The following is a 23,605-nucleotide window of genomic DNA, read 5'->3' on the forward strand; positions in this document are numbered from 1 at the left end:
TGGAAGTCAAGTATGAGAGGAGGAACAAACAAACAAACGAACAAACGAACAGCAGCGTCAGAACTCCAGTTTCCATGTGTCCCTGAACGCCTCATCCATGCACAGTCCTACAGACAAAACCATCTGAGGAGGAAACACTCATCAGACTGTGGAGGTTCTTCATGCAGAGACTAAAAACAGACATTTGAGTCCAGGTTCCACATTTAGACCAGAACCATCTGAACCGGGTCAGAACCAGAGCAATTAGAACACAATGACCCATAAATATGACAAATACTAATGTTTGGATTTGTTTAAGTGAGAAAAAAAAAAAAAAAGTAAAGGGACATGATGAGAATGTGAATAACAGGAACAAATGAACAAACACACGTTTCTTCCAACATTGTGCTGTTTCATGTTCTTCTCATTCACCCTGGAGCCTGAACCTGCTACGTCTGGACTAGGGATGGAACCATTACCAGTAGAACCATGAACAGCGGTAAAATCACAGACGGTTAGTATTAGCCTTTAAATTCTAATTCTCATGATAACTGTGTTTGATTACCGCACTTTTCCGGAGAAAATCCTATGTAAAGATCTGTTAATATTTGAATGTTTCTGCAGCAGAAGGGACATTGGAACTATTATTATATTTATTTTTAAATATAACTTGGTTAAATTATTTCAGTGTGTGTTTAAGTACTTTTTGAACATTTTGAGCACAATTTCAACAATAACGCAATAATATTAACGACGATATGAAATTTTCCTATCATTACATCCCTAGTCTGTCCTTCCCCACTCTGAGGTCTGCTCTGTTTATTCACATCCATCTCTGTTGTTGCTGCTGAGTGCTGAAAGCGGTGAATGATGGCATTTCACACAACTTTATTATGTCTACTGGCTGTTTGGAACCTGAGAACAAGGTTATTATCGTTAAGTAAAACTAACAAAGTGACCAAAACTAGAATTGTAAAAACATTTTCGTTAAATGAAATAAAAACTAAAATTAAAAGAAAAAAAAAAACATAACAAACTGAAACTGTATTGTGTGTTTACAAAACTAAAACGGATAAAAATTAAGGATAAAATTCCCTTTGGGTTCATCTTTGTCAATGTCCGATTGATATGAAAGCGATTTATTTCACTCAAGCAATTTGATATTTAATGCTCCGTCACTTGTGTTCACTTGTGGTTTCCAGTCGTCTTCTGGTCCCCACTCTACCTGGAAACATGGAGACTAAAGCAGCAGAGTCCTGTCTGGGATTGATTTGAATAGGAGCACAGAGAAGAAGAGAAAAGAGACCACTGAACTACAACTAAACTAAAACTAAAACTAAGCATTTAGAAAAAAAAAAGAAAACTAATAAAAACTATCAAACTTGCTCAAAAAACTAATTAAAACAAACTGAATTAGAGAAAAAAAAAGTCCAAACTAAATCAAACTAAACTAGAATGAAAAATCCAAAACTATTCGAACCTTGGTGCAGTTTTTTATCCAAGGTGGGCGTGGTCAGGCTTTGGGTCAAATCAGCAGATGCAGATATTCTCATCATTTCTGAAACGTGGTTGAATAAATCTATTACAAATGAAGACATGAACGTAGTTGGATATAATATTTATCGTACTGACAGGCAGTGTTGGGAATAACGGCATTAAAAATAACGGAGTTACTAACGCCGTTATTGTTTTCCAGTAACAGGTAATCTAATTAATTACTATCTGAAACATTGGAACGCCGTTAGCGGCGGTGACATGTGGTGTGTTACTGCGCACTGATACTGAACAGCTGTTCTCATCCTGGTTCACTCAGACACTAACTCACACATGTTGACGAGTCATCGATGTTGGAAAAACGTCCTGAAGCAAAACAACAGATGTGTTTAACTGTGTGTTCAGGCAAAGCAGACCGACAGCATTTATACGAACAGCATTTATACGAACAGCATTTATACGAACAGTAGTGTTTATAGGGAGAAATAATAGAGACGGAAAAACGGTTAGCACGTTAGCTACCGACTTAATTAGATACAGAAGAGTTTATATTAGAATGGATCCTTCCTAGTCCACCAGGACCAGGTCCCACTGTACCAGGTCCAGGTCTCCTTCCTAGTCCACCAGGACCAGGTCCAGGTCTCCTTCCTTGTCTTCTGAAGGAGGAGGGGGATGGGACCTATGTCCTCCTAAACCAGTCCAGTTCTGTGGTTCTGTTAGTGTTGGGGTTCCAAACCAAACCAGATGAGTCCTAGTGTCATATTTGTTCAAGTTATTCACATTTTATTGTGAAAGGATAGTTTAGAAATAGATTTTTTTAATGTAATTGTATCTTTTTCACATTCAACCAAGAACAAACTTTCCAGCTGAATTCTTCAGAGGTTTTTCTGTCGTACTGGTCTGAACGTGGAACCAGGACTAAACTGAACTGTCCCATGGTCCAGAGGTGGACCTTGTGCTGGGCCAGTTCTGACCCACAGGTCGCATGTTCGACACCTCAGACCTAAAGCTGAGGGGGGCAGACGGCGGATCCTGGAAGTCCGTCTACTCTGGGTTTGGTTCTGCTCAGTTTGACCAGGTTTTCCCCCAGTAGTGTTCTGGGTCCAACTAAAGAGGTCTGAGTTTGGTGGGTCCGGGTCTTGAAGGGGGTGGGTCTTTGGTGAGTCCAGGTCTTGAAGGGGGTGGGTCTTTGGTGAGTCCAGGTCTTGAAGGGGGTGGGTCTTTGGTGAGTCCAGGTCTTGAAGGGGGTGGGTCTTGGTTGTTCGTCCGTGCTTCGTTAGGACTGTGTCGTAGTTTCGCTGCTGCTTCGTTCTTCCTTCTCGTCTTTGTCGTCGTCGTCGCTCAGGAAAAACAGCGGGAACATTCCCAGGATGCAGCCGATGGACACGCCGATGGCTTTACCCTGTGAAAACAAAACCACACCCACTTTACAACAACAAAAAACTTAAAGAGTTCCGACCGTCAGCCTGTTTGGACGAAAGATTTAGAACGGAACGACAAACAATCAAAGAAAAGAAACGACAGAAAACAGAGTGGAGTGTGAATGAAAAGAACCGCATTTTCAGAGGAGGTGGGCGGGGTTTATTATGACACTGTTAGCAGTTGTGGGTGGGGTTTACTATGATGCTATCACCGATTATGGGTGTGGTTTATTATGACACCGACAGTGGATGTGGGTGGAGTTTATTATGACAGTGTTAGCGAATGTGGGCGTGGTTCTGGAGGATTCTGTTGGTTTCTGTAAATTGGCTTCAGTCTGGTTTGGACCAACTCCATATGTAAAGTGTCATCAGAGAACTTTTGTTATGATTTGGCGTTATAGACATAAAATTTGACTGATTGGTTTACTACACCACTGTGAGTGGTAGTGGGTGGAGTTTCATCCCTCACTCTTCTCTAACTCCACCCACTCGTTTCCATGGTGACGTCCTTGTACACTGTTCCGTCTGTAGATTCTATAATTCTTTCTTCATTACCACCGTTGGAGTTATTCGGACCCTGTTAGGCCACGCCTCCAACACCTCCACCTGTTTCACCATTAAAGGGGGCGGTTCTCCACAGGTCTGGACTCGGATCTTTAACCATAACCCTATTAACTAAAGGAAAGTGTGCCTCCATTGGACTCAGTGAGTGACAGCGGTGGTGGGCGGAGCTTGCAGTTCCTCACCATGTGGGCGGAGACTCTGGTCTGCCACATGTCCACCTGTTTGGGCGTCAGATCTGGAACCTGCATCCCCAGTTTGGACGCCAACACCTCCACGTAACCGGCCAGACTACCAACAAAAATACACAATAACGACGACACACACGTTTACACTCAGAGGATCTGTGGTTACCGTGGAAACACCGTCATCTTCTACAACAGTGATTCAGCAGTAAAACCCATGAATGACAGTGGACGGACACACTGGGGTTACGTTAAACAATAAATAAAATGAACCAAAACCATTAGAAACAGTTACTACATACTAAAAAACCTTGAAATGGGCAAAAAATAATAATAATAATGGTTTAGTTTGAAAAAAACAACTAAAATGTCAACCAAAAAAAAAAAAAAAGAATAAAATTAGCAACAAAATTAACAAAAATTAATTACTCAACAAAATAATAAGATGAAGAAAATGAGCCACAAACTGAACAAAATTGAAGAAAAAATAAAATATGCAACCCATTATCGATACAATCAAACATAGACTCCTGATCAATAAGAATAAACTCTGCTGATCACAAACTGATCAGGTTTACAGTTTGGATGAAAACAGCGTCCGAGGTTCGAAACGTAAATACATCGGACTAAAAATGAAGCGACTTTTCCGTCAGAGTCGATAAAAACGGTGGATATTTGTCGTGTTTGGTTGTAAAACTGATCGATCCCAGTCGGTGGGTTTGATCGGGGTGTGATCTGGTCCGATAAGCTCATGCAGTTTTATCATGAACATCATCAGTGTCTTCTTACCCGAGTCCGGCTAAATCCGACACCAGGTTTCCAAGAGCAGCAGCTGAGAAGACACAAAGAAGAAGAAAGGTCTGTGAAAGTCAAGGAAGTTCAGACCGACCAACTGAAAACCGAGCAGACCTTCATCCACAGGCAGGAAAAAGGAGGAGAACCAAGGAAATGATAGAAAAACAGGGAAAATAATCCACAAAATGAAGAAAATAAACAACAAAATGAAGAAAATCATCAGCAAAATAAACAATAAAATGTAGAAAATAACAAAAAACAAAATGAACCAAAATGAAGAAAATAAACAATAAAATGTAGAAAATAAACAATAAAATAAATAAAATAATCAACAAAATAAATCAATTAATCAACAAAATGAACTAAAATGATGAAAATAAACATAATGCTATGAAATCAGACTTTAATCAGATTCATTTAAACCAAAGTCCAGTTTATCTGATGTTTTAAATGTATATGGTAAAAGTGTTTATACATTTATGTTTTTTATTCATTTTGTTCATTTTATGTACTTCATTATATTAATTATTTTATTCATTTTACTTGTTCATTTTCTCCATTATTTTCTTTTTTTTACTCATTTCTTAAATGTTCCTCATTTCTTTGATGATTTTCTTCATTTTGTTCATTTTATTTTATTTACTTCATTTCCTTAATTATTTTATTCATTTTAATTGATCATTTTCTTCATTATTTCCCTCATTTTTTTGTTTATTTTCTTCATTTTTTAACTTATTTTCCTCATTTCTTTGATGTTTCTCTTTATCTTTTTTTATTTTCTTGGTCCTCTTCGTGTCCGTTTTTCCTCTTTCTGTCAAACTCCTTCCTGCTTGTTGGTTTTCATCTGGATTTGCCGTTTCATTCATTCACTCATTCATTCATTCGTTGACGTTATGTCGTCTGGTGCTACAAACCAGAACCAGAACCAGTGTGTGTGCACTCGTCTACTGCTTTTATACTGTCATACACTCATCCATCCATCCCCTCATCCATCCGTCCTGTTTTGATTCTTAACATTAATAAACTCTTCTTCTATTTTCATTATATAAATTCATTTTCATATTTTGTCGTATTTGATTCGTGTTGAACTGAACAAACACACGTTCGTCCTCCAAACAGAAGGTTCGGTTTTTACAGAGAATAAGAATAGAACCAAAGGTCACCTGTTGACCTCTGACCTTACCGGCCATGGTGGAGATTCCCAGAGTGACTCCGATGGACAGTTCGATCTGCGTTCCCTGGAGAAAAAGAACCAGAACAACCATGAGAACCCTGAGAACCCACAGAGAACAGGAAGACGGACGACGGGACGGAGACGGACGACGGGACGGCGGACTCACAGCTGCGATCATGATGGCGTTGTCAAGGAAACCGAAGCCCACGAAGGGGACGGCGTTGTGGAATAAAACTGGAAAGACAAAGACAGAAATGAATGGATTTAGGAAGAATAAAGGAAAGAAGCATCAAAAATGAATGAAATAATTAAAAAAGTTCATGAAATTAATTTAAAAATGGGGAAAATAATGAACAAAAGGAACAAAAATGAATAAAATAATAAGCAAAATGAAGAGAATCATCAAGGAAATTAATAAAATAATAAAAAAAAGGAGAAAATAATCATTAAAATGAGCAAAAATGAATGAAATGATTAACAAAATGAATAATCAAAAAAATTCTGAAATAATTTAAACATGGGGAAAATAATGAACAAAAGGAACATAAATGAATAAAATAATAATTAAAATGAAGAGAATCATCAAGAAAATGAATAAAATAATAAAAAAAGGGGAAAATATATCATTAAAATGAGCAAAACTGAACAATCAAGAAAGGTAAAAAAAAAAAAATTAAAAAAAATAGTAAAAATGGTCATTAAATTTAACATAGATGAATAATCAACAAAATGAACAGAATAATCAAGAAAGTTAATAAAATAATTATAAATTTTGGGAAATAATTATTAAAATTAGAAAAAAACTAAGAAAATGAGCAAAAACTTGACAAATTAATGAACAAAATGAGGAGAATAAAACACAAAAGGAAGAAAAATTAATGAAGTATAAATAAAATGAAGAGAATCATCAAAGAAATGAATAAAATAATAAAAAAAGATGAAAATAATCATTAAAATTAGCAGAAATTAATGAAATGATTCAAAAACTTGACAAATTAAGGAACAAAATGAGGAAAATAAAACAAAAGGAACAAAAATTAATAAAATATAAATAAAATGAAGAGAATCATCAAGGAAATTAATAAAATAATTTTTTAAAATGTGTAAAGTAATCATCTAAATGAGTAAAACTGCAGATGTGTTCCAGTTTAAACTTAGAAAACCTCAGATAAACATGGTTTGGGTTTTTAGTTTCACATTCATCTGTTTCACATATGAACAGACTGAATCCTTTCTAATAAAGTGTGGGTCAGTTTGATTTAAAGTGTGGGTCAGTTTGATTTAAAGTGTGGGTCAGTTTGATTTAAAGTGTGGGTCAGTTTGATTTAAAGTGTGGGTCAGTTTGATTTCTGGATGTGATGCACATCAGTGTGCAGTCGGTTCCATCTGTTCTCTGGTGTTTGATGGACAGATCAGTGTGTGCAGAACATCTGTCAACAAACTGGTTCCATCCGACAAACACAGATTTAATCACGACAACAACAACAACAGGAGACTCACTGTAGCGGATCTGGGCGGTGGTCGGAGGAGAAGGGTCCAGGGTGTCTGAGGAGGAGGAGAAGAGGAGGAAGAGGAGGAGGAGGAGGAGGAGGAGGAGGAGGAGGAGGAGGAGGAGGACAAACATGAGTGTTGTGTTCTGTTTCTGCTGAACGTACACTTTTAAACTAAACGTTCATTATTGTCTGTATTCTATGAAATAAACCTTTAAAACAGTGAGTTGGATCTGATTTAGGATGAAAAACTGAAAATATTCTGAATGAAACCATGAATAAACCATCAGCTGTTTTCCATCTGACTGAAACTGAAACATTTGGATGTGATTCAGTTTGATGAAGACATGGTGTGAATACATGAGTTCACATGTTCACTAACGACAGCGATGTGTGCGACACTGGGAGGTCAAACCAGTGTTCCCAGCTCCAGCCGTACACCTGCAGGCTCTGAACTGGTGAACGCGCCCAGATGTTCACTGTCAACGTGAACTGTCTGTGTCCAGAAGCCCCTCCCATCTTCATCATGTGACTGGACCTCATGTGGAAGGCTGTCCCATAGTTAAAGCAGACCGGCACAGACGGGGGGGGGCTGTCACTGGCTCCAGATGAACTCTGCGGTGTCGCCCGCTGTAGCTCCGCCCACTTCCATCTGCCTCACCCAGCTGAGGAAACTCAAAGGGAGCAGGTAGATCCACAAGCACTGTGTCTGTAGGTGATGGTCCAGGGGAAGTCCTCCTGGAGGTTTAAAGGGTCTGCAGCACCGGACCACATGAGGACTGTTCTGTTTTTACACACCGCTAAGGCTACAGGCACGCAGGCTAACTATACTGAGAAGCTAGGCTAACTGTACTGAGAAACTAGGCTAACTATACCGAGAAGCTAGGCTAACTATGAATGAATGAATGAATGAATGAATGAATGTTTATTTCAGTTAAATACAAAATACAAAACACATACATATTAAAAAAAAACAACAAAACACATACATATTTAAAAAACAAACAAACATAAAATTAACACATTTTGTAACTGAAAAAGGCACAAGCTGAAGCCGGAGGCTTATTTCTGCTTCTCCTGTTCACATCCTTACTCTGAGTCCACACCTGAAGTGTCAGCAGATAAATACTTAAACACAAATTATACTACATTCAGTGTTATAAGTCATTTTGTAATCAGATTACTTTCATAGCCCTTCAGAATTTGACAAATTAAATTCTTTTTGAAACTCGACAGTGAGCTACACAGTTTCACTTCATCCTTCAGTTCGTTCCATAGTTTGACACCAGTAACTGAAACACTGTGATATTTAACGTTTGTTCTTACTTTACACTTTTCAAACACAAACATCCCTCTTAAATTATAATGTCCTTCTCTTAACTTAAAAATTTTCTGAATACAAAAAGGAAGGTTTTTACTTTTAACGCGAAACATAAATTCCATTGTTTTTAAATATACAATATCAAAAATTTTGTAAACCAGATTCTACAAAAAGTGGATTACTTGATTGGAGATAACCAGCTTTGTTTATGACTCTAATAGCTTTTTTTTGGAGTTTAATTATCGGGTCTAAATTAGTTTTATACACATTGCCCCATATTTCCACACAGTCTGACATATATGGCATTACAAGTGAACAGTACAACATATGCAAACATTTTTGTTTAACAAGTCCCGAGTTTTATAAAGAATCGCAACAGCCTTGGACATTTTGCGTTTGATATATTGTATTTGTGGTTTCCAACAGAGTTTATGGTCAATAATCACTCCCAAAAATTTTGTTTCATACACCCTTTCAATTTCAATTTCATTAATTTTCAGTTTTATATCATCACTTCCCCTAGCACCACCAAAAACCATACATTTTGTTTTATCTTCATTAAGTGACAACTCATTTACGTCAAACCATTTTTTTAAACTTGATCAATTCCTTTTCCACAGTTTCTAATATTTGTTTCATATTTGCTCCCGAATAAAGCAAATTAGTATCATCTGCAAATATTGTAAATTTTAACTCACTAGATGCCATAAAAATATCATTTAGATAAAGTATAAATAACTTGGGTCCCAGAACTGAACCTTGTGGGACCCCACATGTTACTTTTCTAAGTTGTGAATTTGTATTTCCAATTGATACGTACTGAGACCTATTTTGTACATAACTTTTTAACCAGTTTTGTGCCACACCTCTTATACCATACATTTCACATTTCCGGAGCAATATTGAGTGATCAATTGTATCAAATGCTTTCCTTAAATCAATAAAAACACCAACAGTATGTTGTTTCTGATCCACCGCTGTTGCTATAGTTTCTGTAAATTCCATTACTGCTAAAGATGTTGATCGTTTTTTCCTAAATCCGTACTGGTGATCATTTAATATCCTATATTTATCTACGTAGTCATCTAACCTCTTTACAAACAGTTTTTCAAGAATTTTAGAAAACTGTGGTAACAGTGACACCGGTCTATAATTTGACACCATGTGCTCATCACCATTTTTATAAACTGGAATCACTTTAGCTATTTTCATATTTTCTGGAAAAGTGCCTGTTTGAAATGATTTGTTGCATACATGAGTGAATGGTTGAAGGATCCTGTTTATCACTTGTTTTATGAGTGACATATCAATGGAATTTCTATCAGTAGATTTTTTATTTTTAAACTTCCTGACCACTTCCAACACTTCACTTTCACAAACTCCACCAAGAAACATTGAATTATTGTTTTCAATATCAAAATCAAAGGTTTTATCATCCTTGTCCCACTGGGTAATATCTTTTGCCAAATTTGGACCGATATTAACAAAAAAGTCATTAAATATGTTCATGATGTCCTCCATATTTTCCACCACAGTGTCACCAGTTTTAACAACATGTAGAAAAATCCTTTTTATTACTTTTTTTAATCATATCATTTAACACTCTCCAAGTGCCTTTAATATCATTTTTGTGTATTTCCAACAACTGATCATAATAGGCTTTTTTATGTGTTCTTATGATTGCTGTTAATCTATTTTTGTATCTTTTATATTTATTCTCTTTTTCTTTCGTTCTGTGCTTCAGAAATTCTCTATAAAGCCTGTTTTTCTTCTTACAAGCCCTTTCCAATCCCTTAGTTAACCATGGTTTCTTATTCTTTTTAAAATCTTGTCTATATTCTTTCACAGGACAGTGTCTGTTGTACAATGTCAGGAATCTGTCTAAGAAAGCATTATATGATTCATTAACATCATCTACATAAACGTCATGCCAGTCATAATTTATTAATTCCTCGTTTAAGGCCATAATTGCTTCTGGTGACTTTGTTCTAACCAGACAAGGTTTTTGCTTATAGTTGGGTAAAGATAATCTGTTGTTCATTTCCAGTTCTGCAAAAACTGGTAAATGATCACTTATGTCAGTCAGAAATAGACCACTCCTTATTTCACCATCAATAATATTTGTAAAAATATTATCAATCAATGTTGCGCTTTCCAATGTGATTCTACTTGGTTTTGTAATTACAGGATGAAAACTCAAACTAAACATAGTATTTACAAATTCTGCTGTTTTTGCATGTTCATTCCATTTCAGTAGATCAATGTTAAAGTCACCACAAACCAGAATCACCTTATCACAATATTTTTCATATAAATCAGTAATCTCCTTATTGAATTTCTTTATGCATGACCCTGGTGTCCTGTAAATACAACTAAGAAATATGTTTTTGTGTTTTTCCATCTTAATTTCAACCGTTACACATTCCATCAGATTGTCTATAGCAGTTGTCAAATCACCATTTATCTGACATTTCAAATCATTTAATACAAATAGGGCCACGCCCCCTCCTCTTTTATTGGCTCTGTTTTGCCAAAACATCTCATATCCTTCTAACTCATCATGTAACCCTTTCTCATCACTCAGCCAAGTCTCTGAAATTGCTATTACACTAAATTTATGCTGAAATTGTTGCAAATAATCTTTAATTTTATCAAAATTACTATAGAGACTCCTGCTATTAAAGTGAATCACTGAAAAACCCTTCAGTTTAGACTTCTACTTGTCTTCTGAATAATATTCACATGTTGTTTTAATGCTGTGGTAGAAGTGGGTCTCTGGGTCAGTGTCATTCTCTAAAACATAGGGTTTGTGATCTTGAAAGTCAAAAGACTTAAATTCAGTGTATTCACACATTCTCATATTTCAGTCCCCAACACTAACTGACCTCATAGCTCCATCACAACAAAATCAGATAGGACATATCTCCACTGGTCCACCTCTGTACTTTGTTCTTCATCTTCATTTGTATTGATCAAGCTCAGTTATGTCTCTAATAACAATAACTTTGGCCCGTTCAGGAGTTCCATTCAGTCTTATCATTACCTTACAGTTTCTTACCCACGTGTCTTGGATTTTTTTTTCCTTTTTCAAGATTCTTGCTTGTCTTGCAATTGCAGCATTTCTCTTTGTTAAATTTTCGTTTATGTACACCCCTGTACCCTTAAGTTTTTTTGCATGCTTGAGCACTTCAATCATCTGTTTTCTACTCACCAAATGAATAATAATGTTTGGCCTCTTGCTCTGTTTTTGGGGTAAGGTGTGACAAACAGCTATATCTTTACGGTGTAAAGGAATGTCTTTGCTGTTTAAAAACTTAATAACTTGTTCCTCCAGACAGTGTAATTCAGTGTTTGATGCATCCTCACCGTCCTTGTCACCTGCTGTGATGCTTGCAGAAGTGCGATGGTTTGTCTTTAGTCCTGTTATCATTAGATCATCCATCCTTATGCTCTGCTCCAGATCTTCAACTCTTCTTTCCAGTTCGTCTATTTTCTTGTCTTTTTCCCTGATCACCGCCTTCAGTTTCCGCATTTCCTCAATTAAATCCAGTAGGAACGTCTGTTGTTTTGCCACCTTGCTTAGCTCCTCAGACATAAAGTTCAAAGACTTCTTCACTTCGTCCATGTCTTCTGCAAGCCTTTTAGTTGCCATGTCTCCTGTGTTAGCTTGGCTCCTGGCCTAGCCTGGTAGCTGGCTACTAGTGGTGGTGGCTCCTGGCCCCACATGCACTGATAGGTTAATTGGTTAATCTCCAATGATTCAATGTGCAATATTTCTGTGGAACATTACACTTGACATCATAAACAGTGAGCAATAAAAATCATCATGTTTTAACAGAATGTGCTCAGTGACCTCACCTGGGTAATAAGTAAAGATGACTAAGACCCTAAATGAACAAGTACCTAATGTGTTAGCTCATTACAATCCCATTTGCAACACCCATTGTTACTGCAAAGAGCTCTTAAGGTCAGCGCAGGGTGCAGCCCTATACTATACCGAGAAGCTAGGCTAATAGTGGTAATAACTGTAAACAGAAGCAGCGCTGCCCCCAGTGGAACCCAGCGGTCTGTATGCAGAACTGATACTGGTGAAAGAGAAGGACTAAACGGCACACAGGAGTTTAGCAGGTCCGTCCTTTAACACGTTATGAACTCGGCGTAACTTCTGCCTGAAAGACTGAGTGTATGCTTACGACACATGAAACCCATCTATACCATGAAACACAAACACACGACTGAGTCTGAGAAGCAAAGACGAGAAAACCATCAGTAACATGAGTCTGAACTAGAATAAAAGTCACAGCATCAGGTCGAAGGGTTAACGGACGAATGTGAGCGCTGGGGAGGGAACGGGCCCAATGGTGCGTTCAAGGCCCAGTGGTGCGTTCAAGGCTTGGCGGAAACGGTGTTGGGACTCCAGGGATGAGGAAGACAAAGAAGAGCACGTGCAGCTCAGACGACCCCACTCCTGTTTCCTGTTTCAACAGTGAGTTAAAGGCCGGCGTGTATTTGCAGACGGAGGACAAACACATACCAGCGTTAGTTTAACTTTAGCTTTACTGCCTTGACCTCTGCTGAAGCCCCGCCCCCTTCTCCTGCTTTAGCTTTACTGCCTTGACCTCTGCTGAAGCTCCGCCCCCTTCTCCTGCTTTAGCTTTACTACCTTGACCTCTGCTGAAGCTCCGCCCCCTTCTCCTGCTTTAGCTTTACTACCTTGACCTCTGCTGAAGCTCCGCCCCCTCTCCTTGGTTCAGCCTCAGAGGACCTTCTCCACAGCTGAAGCTGTGCCGTTGCTTGAGTTTCAGTTTCCTTCTGCTTTCTGACAGTGCTCAATAAGTCCAGGTTGCCAGGCAACAAATTCCATCTCAGTCAGTGTGCAGCATCGCTTAGCAACAGAACTCCATCCACAAAGCAGCATGGGAGTCACATCACAGGAGGGACCAGGACCAGAACAGGTTCTGGTCCACGACACCTGTGACTCAGAAGAGACCGATACAAGTCCAGATTCAACTTCAGAAAGTGAAGTAAACTGGGTCTTTGAACGCACCACGGGGGGTTCACTGCAGCTCTGAGCCCCGTTCATAAACTGAAAAGACTGAATCTGATCCCAGATCTGAGAATGGATCAGAAAGTCACAGCTTTAAGCACAGACGCACAACAGACAGCTGATCAGGAAGAAGAGTTCAAGTGAAAAAAGAGAGAGAGAGGAGAAAGTTATACAGAGGAGGAGGAGAAGGAGGAGGGGGAGGAGGAGGAGGAGGAGGAGGAAGTGGCATCACTGTCTAAACCACAGGTGTCAAACATGCGTCCTGGGGCCCAAATCCAGCCCACCAGAGGGTCCAGTTCAGCCCACCAGAGGGTCCAGTTCAGCCCACCAGAGGGTCCAGTTCAGCCCCTGGGATGAATTTGTGAAATGCAAAAATTACACTGAACATATGAACAGTCCTTTTAGTTCAGGTTCCACATTCAGACCAGTTTAATCTGCAGTGGGTCAGACCAGTCTAATACTATCATGAACTGGAAAGAGGAAGGAAAAGCACCAACGCACATGAACGCATCACACCCATGGACCAGAAGAAAACCACAGGAGGAAGTACTCTGACCATGGACTGGAGTAAAAAACACACTGATACTAAAAAACACACACTACTGGAGTAAAAAACACACTGATCAGGGGTTTCAATCCTTTTCAGAGTAGATGGTTATTTGTTCAGAGTAGGAGGCTCTTCCCAGATGGCAGGGGTCTGGGGGGTCCAGGGGCAAAGCCCTGGTGGGGGGTACACAGGGGGTGAAGCCTCCCTATGCCACATTCAAACAAAATGACTGTTTCCAGTCCTCATGTGACCTCATGTGACCTCATTTTGTGAGCAGTTGTACATGTGAGCCCAGCTGTGTGCCTGTATGTGAGTGCAGAGCTCAGAACAGCACAGACTAAAAACACACTGACCTGCTCCAAACTACGTCTGCTGATCTGCATTTCCATTATTCTTTGTATTCATATTATTATTCATATATATTTGTACATTTTATATTTGTCGAAGGTCAGATCACCTTTAAAATGACAGTCGTTTGATAAACACACACATGCTCCTGGATCTGGTCTAAATCTGATGGTCTCATTCATTCAGACCGGCAGATCCGATCACCACATGGGCCCTGGAAGATCCGACAGAAGTCTGTGGAACTGAAAATGGACAAATGTGCAGAGAACTGCACCTGCACACATACAGGTTTAATAAGGGATACGAGCTGGCTTTGGATCTGTGCCAGTCCATGTAAACATTTGTCATAAAGTTTCCTGAAGCTGCTTTGTTCTGTTTAAATGTGAATATTTCAGATTCTATTTCCAACCACCGTCATTCATTATGGATTTTGGGAAATTTATTTACATAGAAACTATTAGTTTCCATCTGACAAAGACCTGTTATAATTTATAAAATCCATATTTTGCTTTCGGTATTTGAAGCTGCAGACATATATGAAGCACATGGAAGGTGTGAAAACCCAGCCCAGCTGAGATCAGTGTGCAGACAGGTCAGTGTGGTGGATGACTGTGGGAATGTGGACCCATATGTGAGCTCCCAGCCCTGCACTCACACCAGCAGACCAGGAGAGTTCACTGAAATGAATTTATTTAGGCTTCAAGCCCAGGAATTCACTTTTCAGAGAAATGCAGATTAAAGTATTGGCTTTCATAGGTTGAACAGAAAACAGACTTCAGCTGAGGCTCCTGGTGCCTGAACACTAAACAGGACATTCAGGTCCACATGTCAACCTGCACATTATTACCTGTCCTTCAAAACTCCCACTGGTGGAGGTCTGAAACGCCAAACTTCAAATATTGGCCTCATGACTCAGAATGATAGAACCTTCTGTTAATCAGCCAAATAACCTGTAAACTGCTTCTATCATACAACAGAATAAACAGTTTAAGCAGTGACAGAACCTGTGGTCTGACAGCAGCTCCAGCTCCAAACCTGAACAGCACATTCTCCTGACAGACAGTCCAAACAGGTACAGTTCACTTCAACACTGTTGTCATCAAGCCCGGATTAACCATATGGGCAACTGGGCAATTGCCCAGGGGCCCGCGACCTCTGAAGGGCCCTGGGTAGCTCGGGCATAACGAAAATATCTGGTTATCTTTTGCTTATAAATGAAACTGTCCGCTGCCCGGAGCCATTGCACTGCACAGAAACCCTGCTCCTGCTGTCTGTGACCGTGAGCTCAGACCCTCTCCTCATTGGTCAGTCCAAAAAGCCAATCAGCGGTGACGCAAATCAACGTGCGTGCACTGAGCGGGATGTGAGGCGTCAAGAACTACGCGACATACGCGAATCAAAACATTGCAAACATGGAGAAGCAGCTAAGTGGGAAGTTTAGTATTGGTCAGATAAGTATTTCTTTGAGAGAAATTGACGGTTTTCCAGATGTTTATATCAGTGGCGATTTCTCATAGACTGCAGTGGAAGCCCGGCTTCCCCTAAAATGATGAAAATTAAATGGTTAAATATGTTCGGTTGTGTTGACATTTTATTGACTACAAATGTGTTCGAACACGTTCATCTCAAAGATGAGTTCGTTCAAATCAGCTTTATCACAAATCAACGGACTCGATGTTGTTCACTTCTCCTCCATTCCCGTGTCTGTGTTTTCTCCTCCATCTCTGCTCAGTGCATTTGTCCACAGACTGTGTCCACAGACTGTGTCCGTCTGTGGGCTTCAATGGGACTGAATGGAACAGTTTTTTTCATTGCGTCAAAACTGGACGGTAATTGGATAAATGCCACGATGTTGTCCCGCCCCCGGACACCGGGTGTCTCTGCGGGTGAATGGAGCTGTGGGCGGAGCTCGAACGGGCTATGCCAGAATCCCACGTGCTGATTGGAGGATCGGTCGAAAGGCTGAATCCCGTTTGACTGACAGCTGTTTTCAGATCTACTCCTTCACTGACACAGTTCAGTTTAATACCGTCACACATTCTGCTGGGAAATCAAGAGAGAAAGTACTACGAAATTACTCGTTCATTTTTTTTGCACTGTAAATAAAACACACTCATTGTACTTCCTTGTTTCAATTTAACATAATTTTCACGTTTTCTTGTTTCAGTTCCATAATTTAATCATTTTTTGTTCGAGTTTAATATCGTTTTGTAGATAGTTAAATCAATCAAACTGTCGGCTAGGTCGGAGTGAAAGGAGCATCTGTAGTTTAAAAAGGCTGAAGTCTGACACCCACAACACACTGGGCCAAGGCAATCTAAGCAGCCTAGGTCTGATGGATACTGAGAGGACACTGGTCCAGTCCCTGAAAAAGACGCCTACTTGGTACGATAAGGTTACTGAGCATTTTCTTAATTCTTCTTTTTTTTTTTTTTTTTTTTTTTTTTAATGTAAGCCGACAGTGAGCTTCCCCTGTCTGAAAGACGAGCAGCCAGCACTGGTTTATAGTATTTAGTATATGTAGTATTTAGTATTAAAATGTTTAACCCTTGCCTTGACATGCCTTGAATTGTGATGTGTTTTCTGTTTAAAACTTAAACTGGGACCAAAATGTTTATTTTAGCAGATTATACTGCATTATATTTATTTTTTCCTTGTGGTGGCTCCATGAAAATGTTGAGATATGTTTATTGTTGAGAAAAAGCAGATTTCAAGATGTTTACATTGCACTTACTTTAACTCTCTTGTTGAATTCTGAGGTGACAAGGGGATTTCTGTTTAAAATTCATATCTGAGTCTATCAGATTATGTTTGTGTTTTGTCTGTGGGCTTTTTCTGACGATTCAATACATTTGTGTTGGCAAAAAGTGTTCTTAAATAAATACTGGATACTTTGGAAATGGTTTATTTATTTTTTGTGAAAATGGAGGACACTTCCCTCTCTTTCTAATGTAATGGATCAATTTTAGATTATACTGATGATGAGGATGTGTTTTGTTTTCATATCATCATATGCAAGTGAGTGGCCTTGACAAGAGGCTGTAGTGGTGCACTTATAGTTCTACGAGCATTTACACATTTGTGCATCAAAATGCAATTGATGATAGTTAGATATTGAAGTATGGGGTATGTTTACATATATTCCTGGAATTTATTCTGTATTTTGCCAGATTATAGGGATCCTGGGGTTGTGATGATGGGGCCCTTGAATATTGTTGCCCAGGGTACAATGAAGTGTTAATCTGGCCCTGGTTGTCATTCATATCCCAACGTCCACAGAGCTGGAAAAGTCTGCCACACAATTTGTTCAGTTTATTTTAAACCTGAGCGATCAGTGGTGGATTTTTTGCCATCTTAAATCTGACAAGGGGAATACTGAGCAGCACGATGACTAGTTCAGTTCAGGTCTACAGGGTTCGGTGAACCCGGTGGGTTCAGGTCTACAGGGTTCGGTAAACCCGGTGCTGTCTGGGATGAAGTCAAATGGCAGAGAATACTCAGGGAGAGCGGAGGGAAGAGAGAGAGAGAGGAGGTGAAGGAGCCTTCCTCCTTCCTTGTTCGAATGGGCGGAGCTCAGTCCTCCTCCCCCTGGCCCTGGTGCCTGCTCCTCCCTCTGCTTCTCCAGTCCTCATCAATGGTTTCGTGCCCAAAAAACCAGTTCAGTGGCACCTGCACAGCTTCTAATGGGACTCAGTTATGTATGAACAGAAACTTCACCAGCTTCTCCTGGTTTTTCCACGTGCTCGTCGCTCCTCTTCCTCACTCATAGTCCCGCCCCTTCACTCTCTCTCCTATGTCCACTGAGCATCCTCATTGGCTTAGAAGTCAGTCAGTCTTGTCACACACAGGATGTTAGTCAGACTACAGCAGGGGGGTCAGACTGCGGTCCTGGAGGGCCGGTATCCTGCATGTTTTAGATGTTTCCCTCTTCCATCACACCTGGAAGCCATTCCATCGTTATCAGACTTCTGCAGAACTGGATGATGAGCTGGTCATTAATTGAACCAGGTGTTCTGGAAGAGGGAAACATCTGAAACATGCAGGACAGCGGCCCTCCAGGACCGGAGTTTCACACCTGTGGACTACAGTAGAGTAAATGAGCATCAGTGTTACACTGATGGTGCACCCATACCATAGATCCAGCAGGGCGCACTAGTAACAGTCATCTGGTGACACAAGGAAAGCCCTGCCATCCATACACACATTTATTTTTTTTCATGATCGGGCGGGAGGTTTCTAATCTTGTACCGGGCGGCAGAAAAGACCTGACCTGGGCTCCAGAGCGGAAAGGAGCCGGCAACACATGTTCAAATAGCCGGCTGTGACTGAAACCCCTGTATTTTGTTCATTTTTGTCCATATTTTGTTCATTTTTGTTCATAACAAACACTAACACACTTGAGGCAGGAAAAGGGGAACAGTCCGTGTTGGAGTTTTACTGGTGAACAGGATGTTTTTAGATTCATATTAATATGAATTTGACTCAAATATTCAACTGTATCTGAGGTCAGCTGACAATGACAAACAGCTTCCATGTGACGTTCAGGTGCATTTGAACCCATTCAGTACTTTACATTCTTTACCATAAATGTTTATGACTGCCCCTGAACTACACACTGCCACCATGAACACAGGTATGATGCGTTCAGGGTCCCATGACTATTTTAACGACTGATTATTCAGTTTGAGAAATTCCAGAGCAGAAAAATTCAGAGAACAATTCACATATGTTCTGTTCTGTTTTTTAATATAAAAATCTTCAGACTTCTAATCAGTCTTCTAATTTCCAGACATTTCATGAACTAAACTACGGTTTAGTGAAGGTGAATAAATAAATGTGACCTTTGGGATCAGGGACATTTCCATTTGTGTAAAAAGTTCAGAACTCCACATTTACACCCAGGGTTTTCAAGGACAAACTCAAGCCCTTTTAAGGGTCACATGACATTTTTCCTGCACAGCGTCTTCATATCACTGAGGTCAAATCCATACCTACAGGAACACAAAAACTCATTTTTCAGAATATTTTCAATTTTTATCACAGTGATGTCCACTGTTTTATGTATAAACATCTAACATTAGGTTTCATTAGAGCTAAAAGTTTAGAAATTAAAGGAGAACGCAAAGTTTAATCCAAAAAAGGGGAAGTTACTTTGTGTTCTTCAGACTCAGATCCAACTGGACCTGGAGTCCACCTGGAAACACCTGGAAACACCTGGAAAACACCTGGAAACAAAGTTCTAATAGTTTCGGATTTTTCATTATAGTTTATTTTATTTAGTTTGGACCTATTTTCTCTAATTCAGTTCGTTTTAATTTGTTTTTCGAGCGGGTTTGATAGTTTTTATTAGTTTTAATTTTTTTCTAAATGCTGAGTTCGCCCCTATGTAGCTGGGATAGGCTCCAAGTGACCCCCGTGACCCTAGTGAGGATAAAGCGGGTTCAGAAAATGAATGAATGAATGCTGAGTTTTAGTTTAGTTTTAGTTTAGTTGTAGTTTAGTTGTAGTTCAGTTGTCTCTTTTCTCTTCTTCTCTGTCGTCGTATTCAAATCAATCCCAGACAGGACTCTGCTGCTTTAGTCTCCATGTTTCCAGGTAGAGTGGGGACCAGAAGACGACTGGAAACCACAAGTGAACACAAGTGACGGACCCTTAAATATCATATGGGGCCAGCAGCTAAAATTGCTAGAGCGAAATAAATCGATTTTGTATCAATCTGACATTGACAAAAGGTGAAAACGAAGGGAATTTTATCCATAATTTTTATCTGTTTTAGTTAGTTTTGTAAACACACAATACAGTTTCAGTTAGTTATCGTTTTTTTTTCTTTTAATTATAGTTTTTATTTATTTCAGTTAACGAAAATGTTCTTACAATTCTAGTTTTCGTCATTTCGTTAGTTTTCGTTAACGATAATAACCTTGCCTGGAAACACCTGGAACTGCCTTAATGACATAAAAGTTTATTTTTATAAATGTTTCACCTCTGTCAATAACATTGGTTTCCAAATGAATTCAAATGGGGTCGCCTGAAATTTCTAGTAATTGATAGAAAATTAAAACTTACTAATAAAAATTTACATTATATAGCATAAATGTTGTCTAAAATTACATTTATTTGCAAAATATTATAGCAAACTATTACATGATCAAAAACAAATTAATTTTAGCCAAAAATGTCTCCGTTTGAATGTCTGGGGTCCCCACAAATGTGTGATGTTAAAATGGAGTCAGGAGCCAAAACAGGCTGGAAACCACTGAGTTAATGTGAAAAAGAAATGAATAAATAAACCACAGTTTAAAGCACATTCAAGCACTGAAACTCAAATTCAAGCACTTTCCAAACCTGAAAAACACAACATAGAAATCCCAGGTTTTCCAGCACCTGTTCCGACCCTGAACGCACCACAAATAAACCTCCTGGACTCCTGAACCGGATCAGGCCAGTCCGGTCTGGATCCACCTGTTCGTCTAATGAAGCCCAGTTTTCCGACTCTCCAGCCGGTCCCTGAACTGCCCCTGGCCTTTGACCTTTGCCCCCCCCTCACCTTGTGCCCTGGCCCTGGACTCGAACCCCTGCAGCTCCCCCAGCAGACAGCTCCTCTCCGCGGGCTGCAGGCGGTAGATGAACTCCTTGGCTCTCTTCGGGGAGTTCAGCGGCTCCCGGGGCTCCTTCCGCCCGTGGGTCCCCATGCGGCGGACGGCCGCCGTCAGCCCGGTCCCCGCCGGTGCCGCCGGTCCGGAGCCCGGCCTCAGCGCCGCCGGTCGGACCGCTCTGCCCAGGATCCGCGTCCACATTCCGCCGAAGACTCGAACACCGAGTCCCGGCTGAGGATCTGCCCGCCTCTGGTCGCCCCTCCGCCGGCCACCGGTGCCTCCTCACAGCCGAGGACACGGTTCGAAGACGGGTTCAGAACAGCGGACCGGGTCCGAGCATGACTGGGTCCACGGAGGTCCTGGTTTAAGGAGGTCCTGGTTCAAGAAGGTCCGGGTCCACGGAGTTTGGAGACACGCGTGAAGTTAGGACGGAAGAGCCTGTCAAAATAAAAGCACCGACCCTTCAAAATAAAAGCACCCGGAAAGACTGGTCTGAGGAGAGGAAGAGAAAGACCTGGACCTGGACCAGGACCCACAGACCCAGACCCACAGAGCCGAACCAGGACCCCCGGACCAGGACCCAGAGACCAGGACCAGACCCTGTTTAACCCTTTCATGCATGAATTATGAAAACCTTAATGAATATTTTATTCCTCTTTAGCAAGCCCGGATTAACCATATGGGCAACTGGGCAATTGCCCAGGGGCCCGCGACCTCTGAAGGGCCCTGGGTAGCTCGGGCATAACGAAAATATCTGGTTATCTTTTGCTTATAAATGAAACTGTCCGCTGCCCGGAGCCATTGCACTGCACACAAACCCTGCTCCTGCTGTCTGTGACCGTGAGCTCAGACCCTCTCCTCATTGGTCAGTCCAAAAAGCCAATCAGCGGTGACGCAAATCAACGTGCGTGCACTGAGCGGGATATGAGACGTCAAGAACTACGCGACATACGCGAATCAAACATTGCAAACATGGAAAAGCAGCTAAGTGGGAAGTTTAGTATTGGTCAGATAAGTATTTCTTTGAGAGAAATTGACGGTTTTCCAGATGTTTATATCAGTGGCGATTTCTCATAGACTGCAGTGGAAGCCCGGCTTCCCCTAAAATGATGAAAATTAAATGGTTAAATCTGTTCGGTTGTGTTGACATTTTATTGACTACAAATGTGTTCGAACACGTTCATCTCAAAGATGAGTTCGTTCAAATCAGCTTTATCACAAATCAACGGACTCGATGTTGTTCCCTTCTCCTCCATTCCCGTGTCTGTGTTTTCTCCTCCATCTCTGCTCAGTGCATTTGTCCACAGACTGTGTCCACAGACTGTGTCCGTCTGTGGGCTTCAATGGGACTGAATGGAACAGGTTTTTTCATTGCGTCAAAACTGGACGGTAATTGGATAAATGCCACGATGTTGTCCCGCCCCCGGACACCGGGTGTCTCTGCGGGTGAATGGAGCTGTGGGCGGAGCTCGAACGGGCTATGCCTAGTGATGGCCGTTTTGAAACGGGCTTGCAACACCCGTTCGAAGTCTCGAAGCGCATGCGCTTCGAAGCTGTGCTTCGAAACGCGAGTCAAAACACCGGTCACGTGACCCAAGTGTTTCATGAACTGCGTGATGTCACCCAAACTGTTCATGAACCACTGCTGTTTCAAAGGCGTTTCACTAGAGGGCTCTCGTCTCTTAACCTAAGTTTGATTGACAGTGTTTTCAACGAACCACACAGTCAAACGCTGTTTCAACCTACTTCCACAAAGTTTAAAAGAGATGCTGATGGTTTTCCAGTTGTGGGTTTGTGACAGAGATGTTTTTTGACAGTGAGATATTGAGATTTGAGAGACTTAGAGACTTTGATTTAATTGTTAGATAGTTAGTTTGTGCAGATAGTTGAGATCACAATTTAGATTTATATAATCACACTGACACATAGCAAAGCTTAGTTCCATAAAAAACACACAGCATCACACTATAGGCAATTTGCTAGGTAAGTTAGGTAAGACTAGATTAGATTTGTAGGATTTAGAATCTAGATGGATGTTCCAGTAAGCAAGAGACGTCATTCTGTAGCTTGGGAACATTTCCAGTTGGAAACCCCTAACAAAGTGAGATGTAGGATTTGTTCTAAGCAGCTGGCTTATTGCAATAATACATCCACTATGATCCGCCATTTGACAAGAGTTCATAAAATGGAGGATGAAGAAAATGCTGCTCCCCCCAGTTTTGCAGGTGCCACTTCTGTTGGCACATCTGGCCAAGGTATGTATAGTATATAATACACAATGCACACTATGATAATATTATAAAGTGAACACCCTCATTTAGTCCAAAGCACAACTCAGTTTAGTTCAAGTATTAGCCAATATGTCTTGAAATCTTTTAAACCTTAAGAAGCCATATATATATATATATATATATATATATATATATATTTATATACACACATAAATATATATATACATATACATGTATGTATATATACACACACACACACGTATATATATATATATATATATATACATAGCCTATAAGTGAATGCTATGCTTGCATAATGCGGTGAAAGGTTAATTTGTTGCTTCTTATAGCCAGACAAAATAGTTTGGATGAGTCCCTGGTGAAGATGGTGGTGAAGGATTTGCTGCCCTTTTCTG

At 40.2% G+C, this 23,605-nt stretch overlaps 1 protein-coding gene across 1 annotated transcript; it reads right to left on the bottom strand.

Moving 5' to 3' along the window:
- Positions 1 to 1,414: 1,414 nt before the first annotated feature.
- LOC115416170 (transmembrane protein 65-like) lies at positions 1,415 to 21,453 on the bottom strand. The gene is made up of 7 exons (XM_030129894.1): positions 20,910 to 21,453; positions 7,110 to 7,154; positions 5,776 to 5,843; positions 5,619 to 5,673; positions 4,430 to 4,472; positions 3,641 to 3,746; positions 1,415 to 2,875 (listed from the first exon to the last, which is right to left on the bottom strand). The coding sequence occupies exons 1-7, from the start codon at positions 21,157 to 21,159 to the stop codon at positions 2,750 to 2,752; spliced, it is 693 nt and encodes a 230-aa protein (XP_029985754.1). The 5' UTR covers positions 21,160 to 21,453; the 3' UTR covers positions 1,415 to 2,749.
- Positions 21,454 to 23,605: the final 2,152 nt, after the last annotated feature.

Source organism: Sphaeramia orbicularis, unplaced genomic scaffold (assembly GCF_902148855.1).
Source record: "Sphaeramia orbicularis unplaced genomic scaffold, fSphaOr1.1, whole genome shotgun sequence".
Lineage (NCBI taxonomy): Eukaryota > Metazoa > Chordata > Actinopteri > Kurtiformes > Apogonidae > Sphaeramia > Sphaeramia orbicularis.

What these genes read in the sequence shown, in the direction of transcription:
- LOC115416170 (XM_030129894.1), bottom strand. Translation starts at nt 21,159, where the DNA reads ATGTGGACGCGGATCCTGGGCAGAGCGGTCCGACCGGCGGCGCTGAGG. An exon ending in GTCCAGGGCCAGGGCACAAG is followed by an intron (nt 7,155 to 20,909) that starts GTGAGGGGGGGG and finishes CCTCCTCCTCAG; the next exon opens with ACACCCTGGACCCTTCTCCT. An exon ending in CACCGCCCAGATCCGCTACA is followed by an intron (nt 5,844 to 7,109) that starts GTGAGTCTCCTG and finishes TTGTCTTTCCAG; the next exon opens with TTTTATTCCACAACGCCGTC.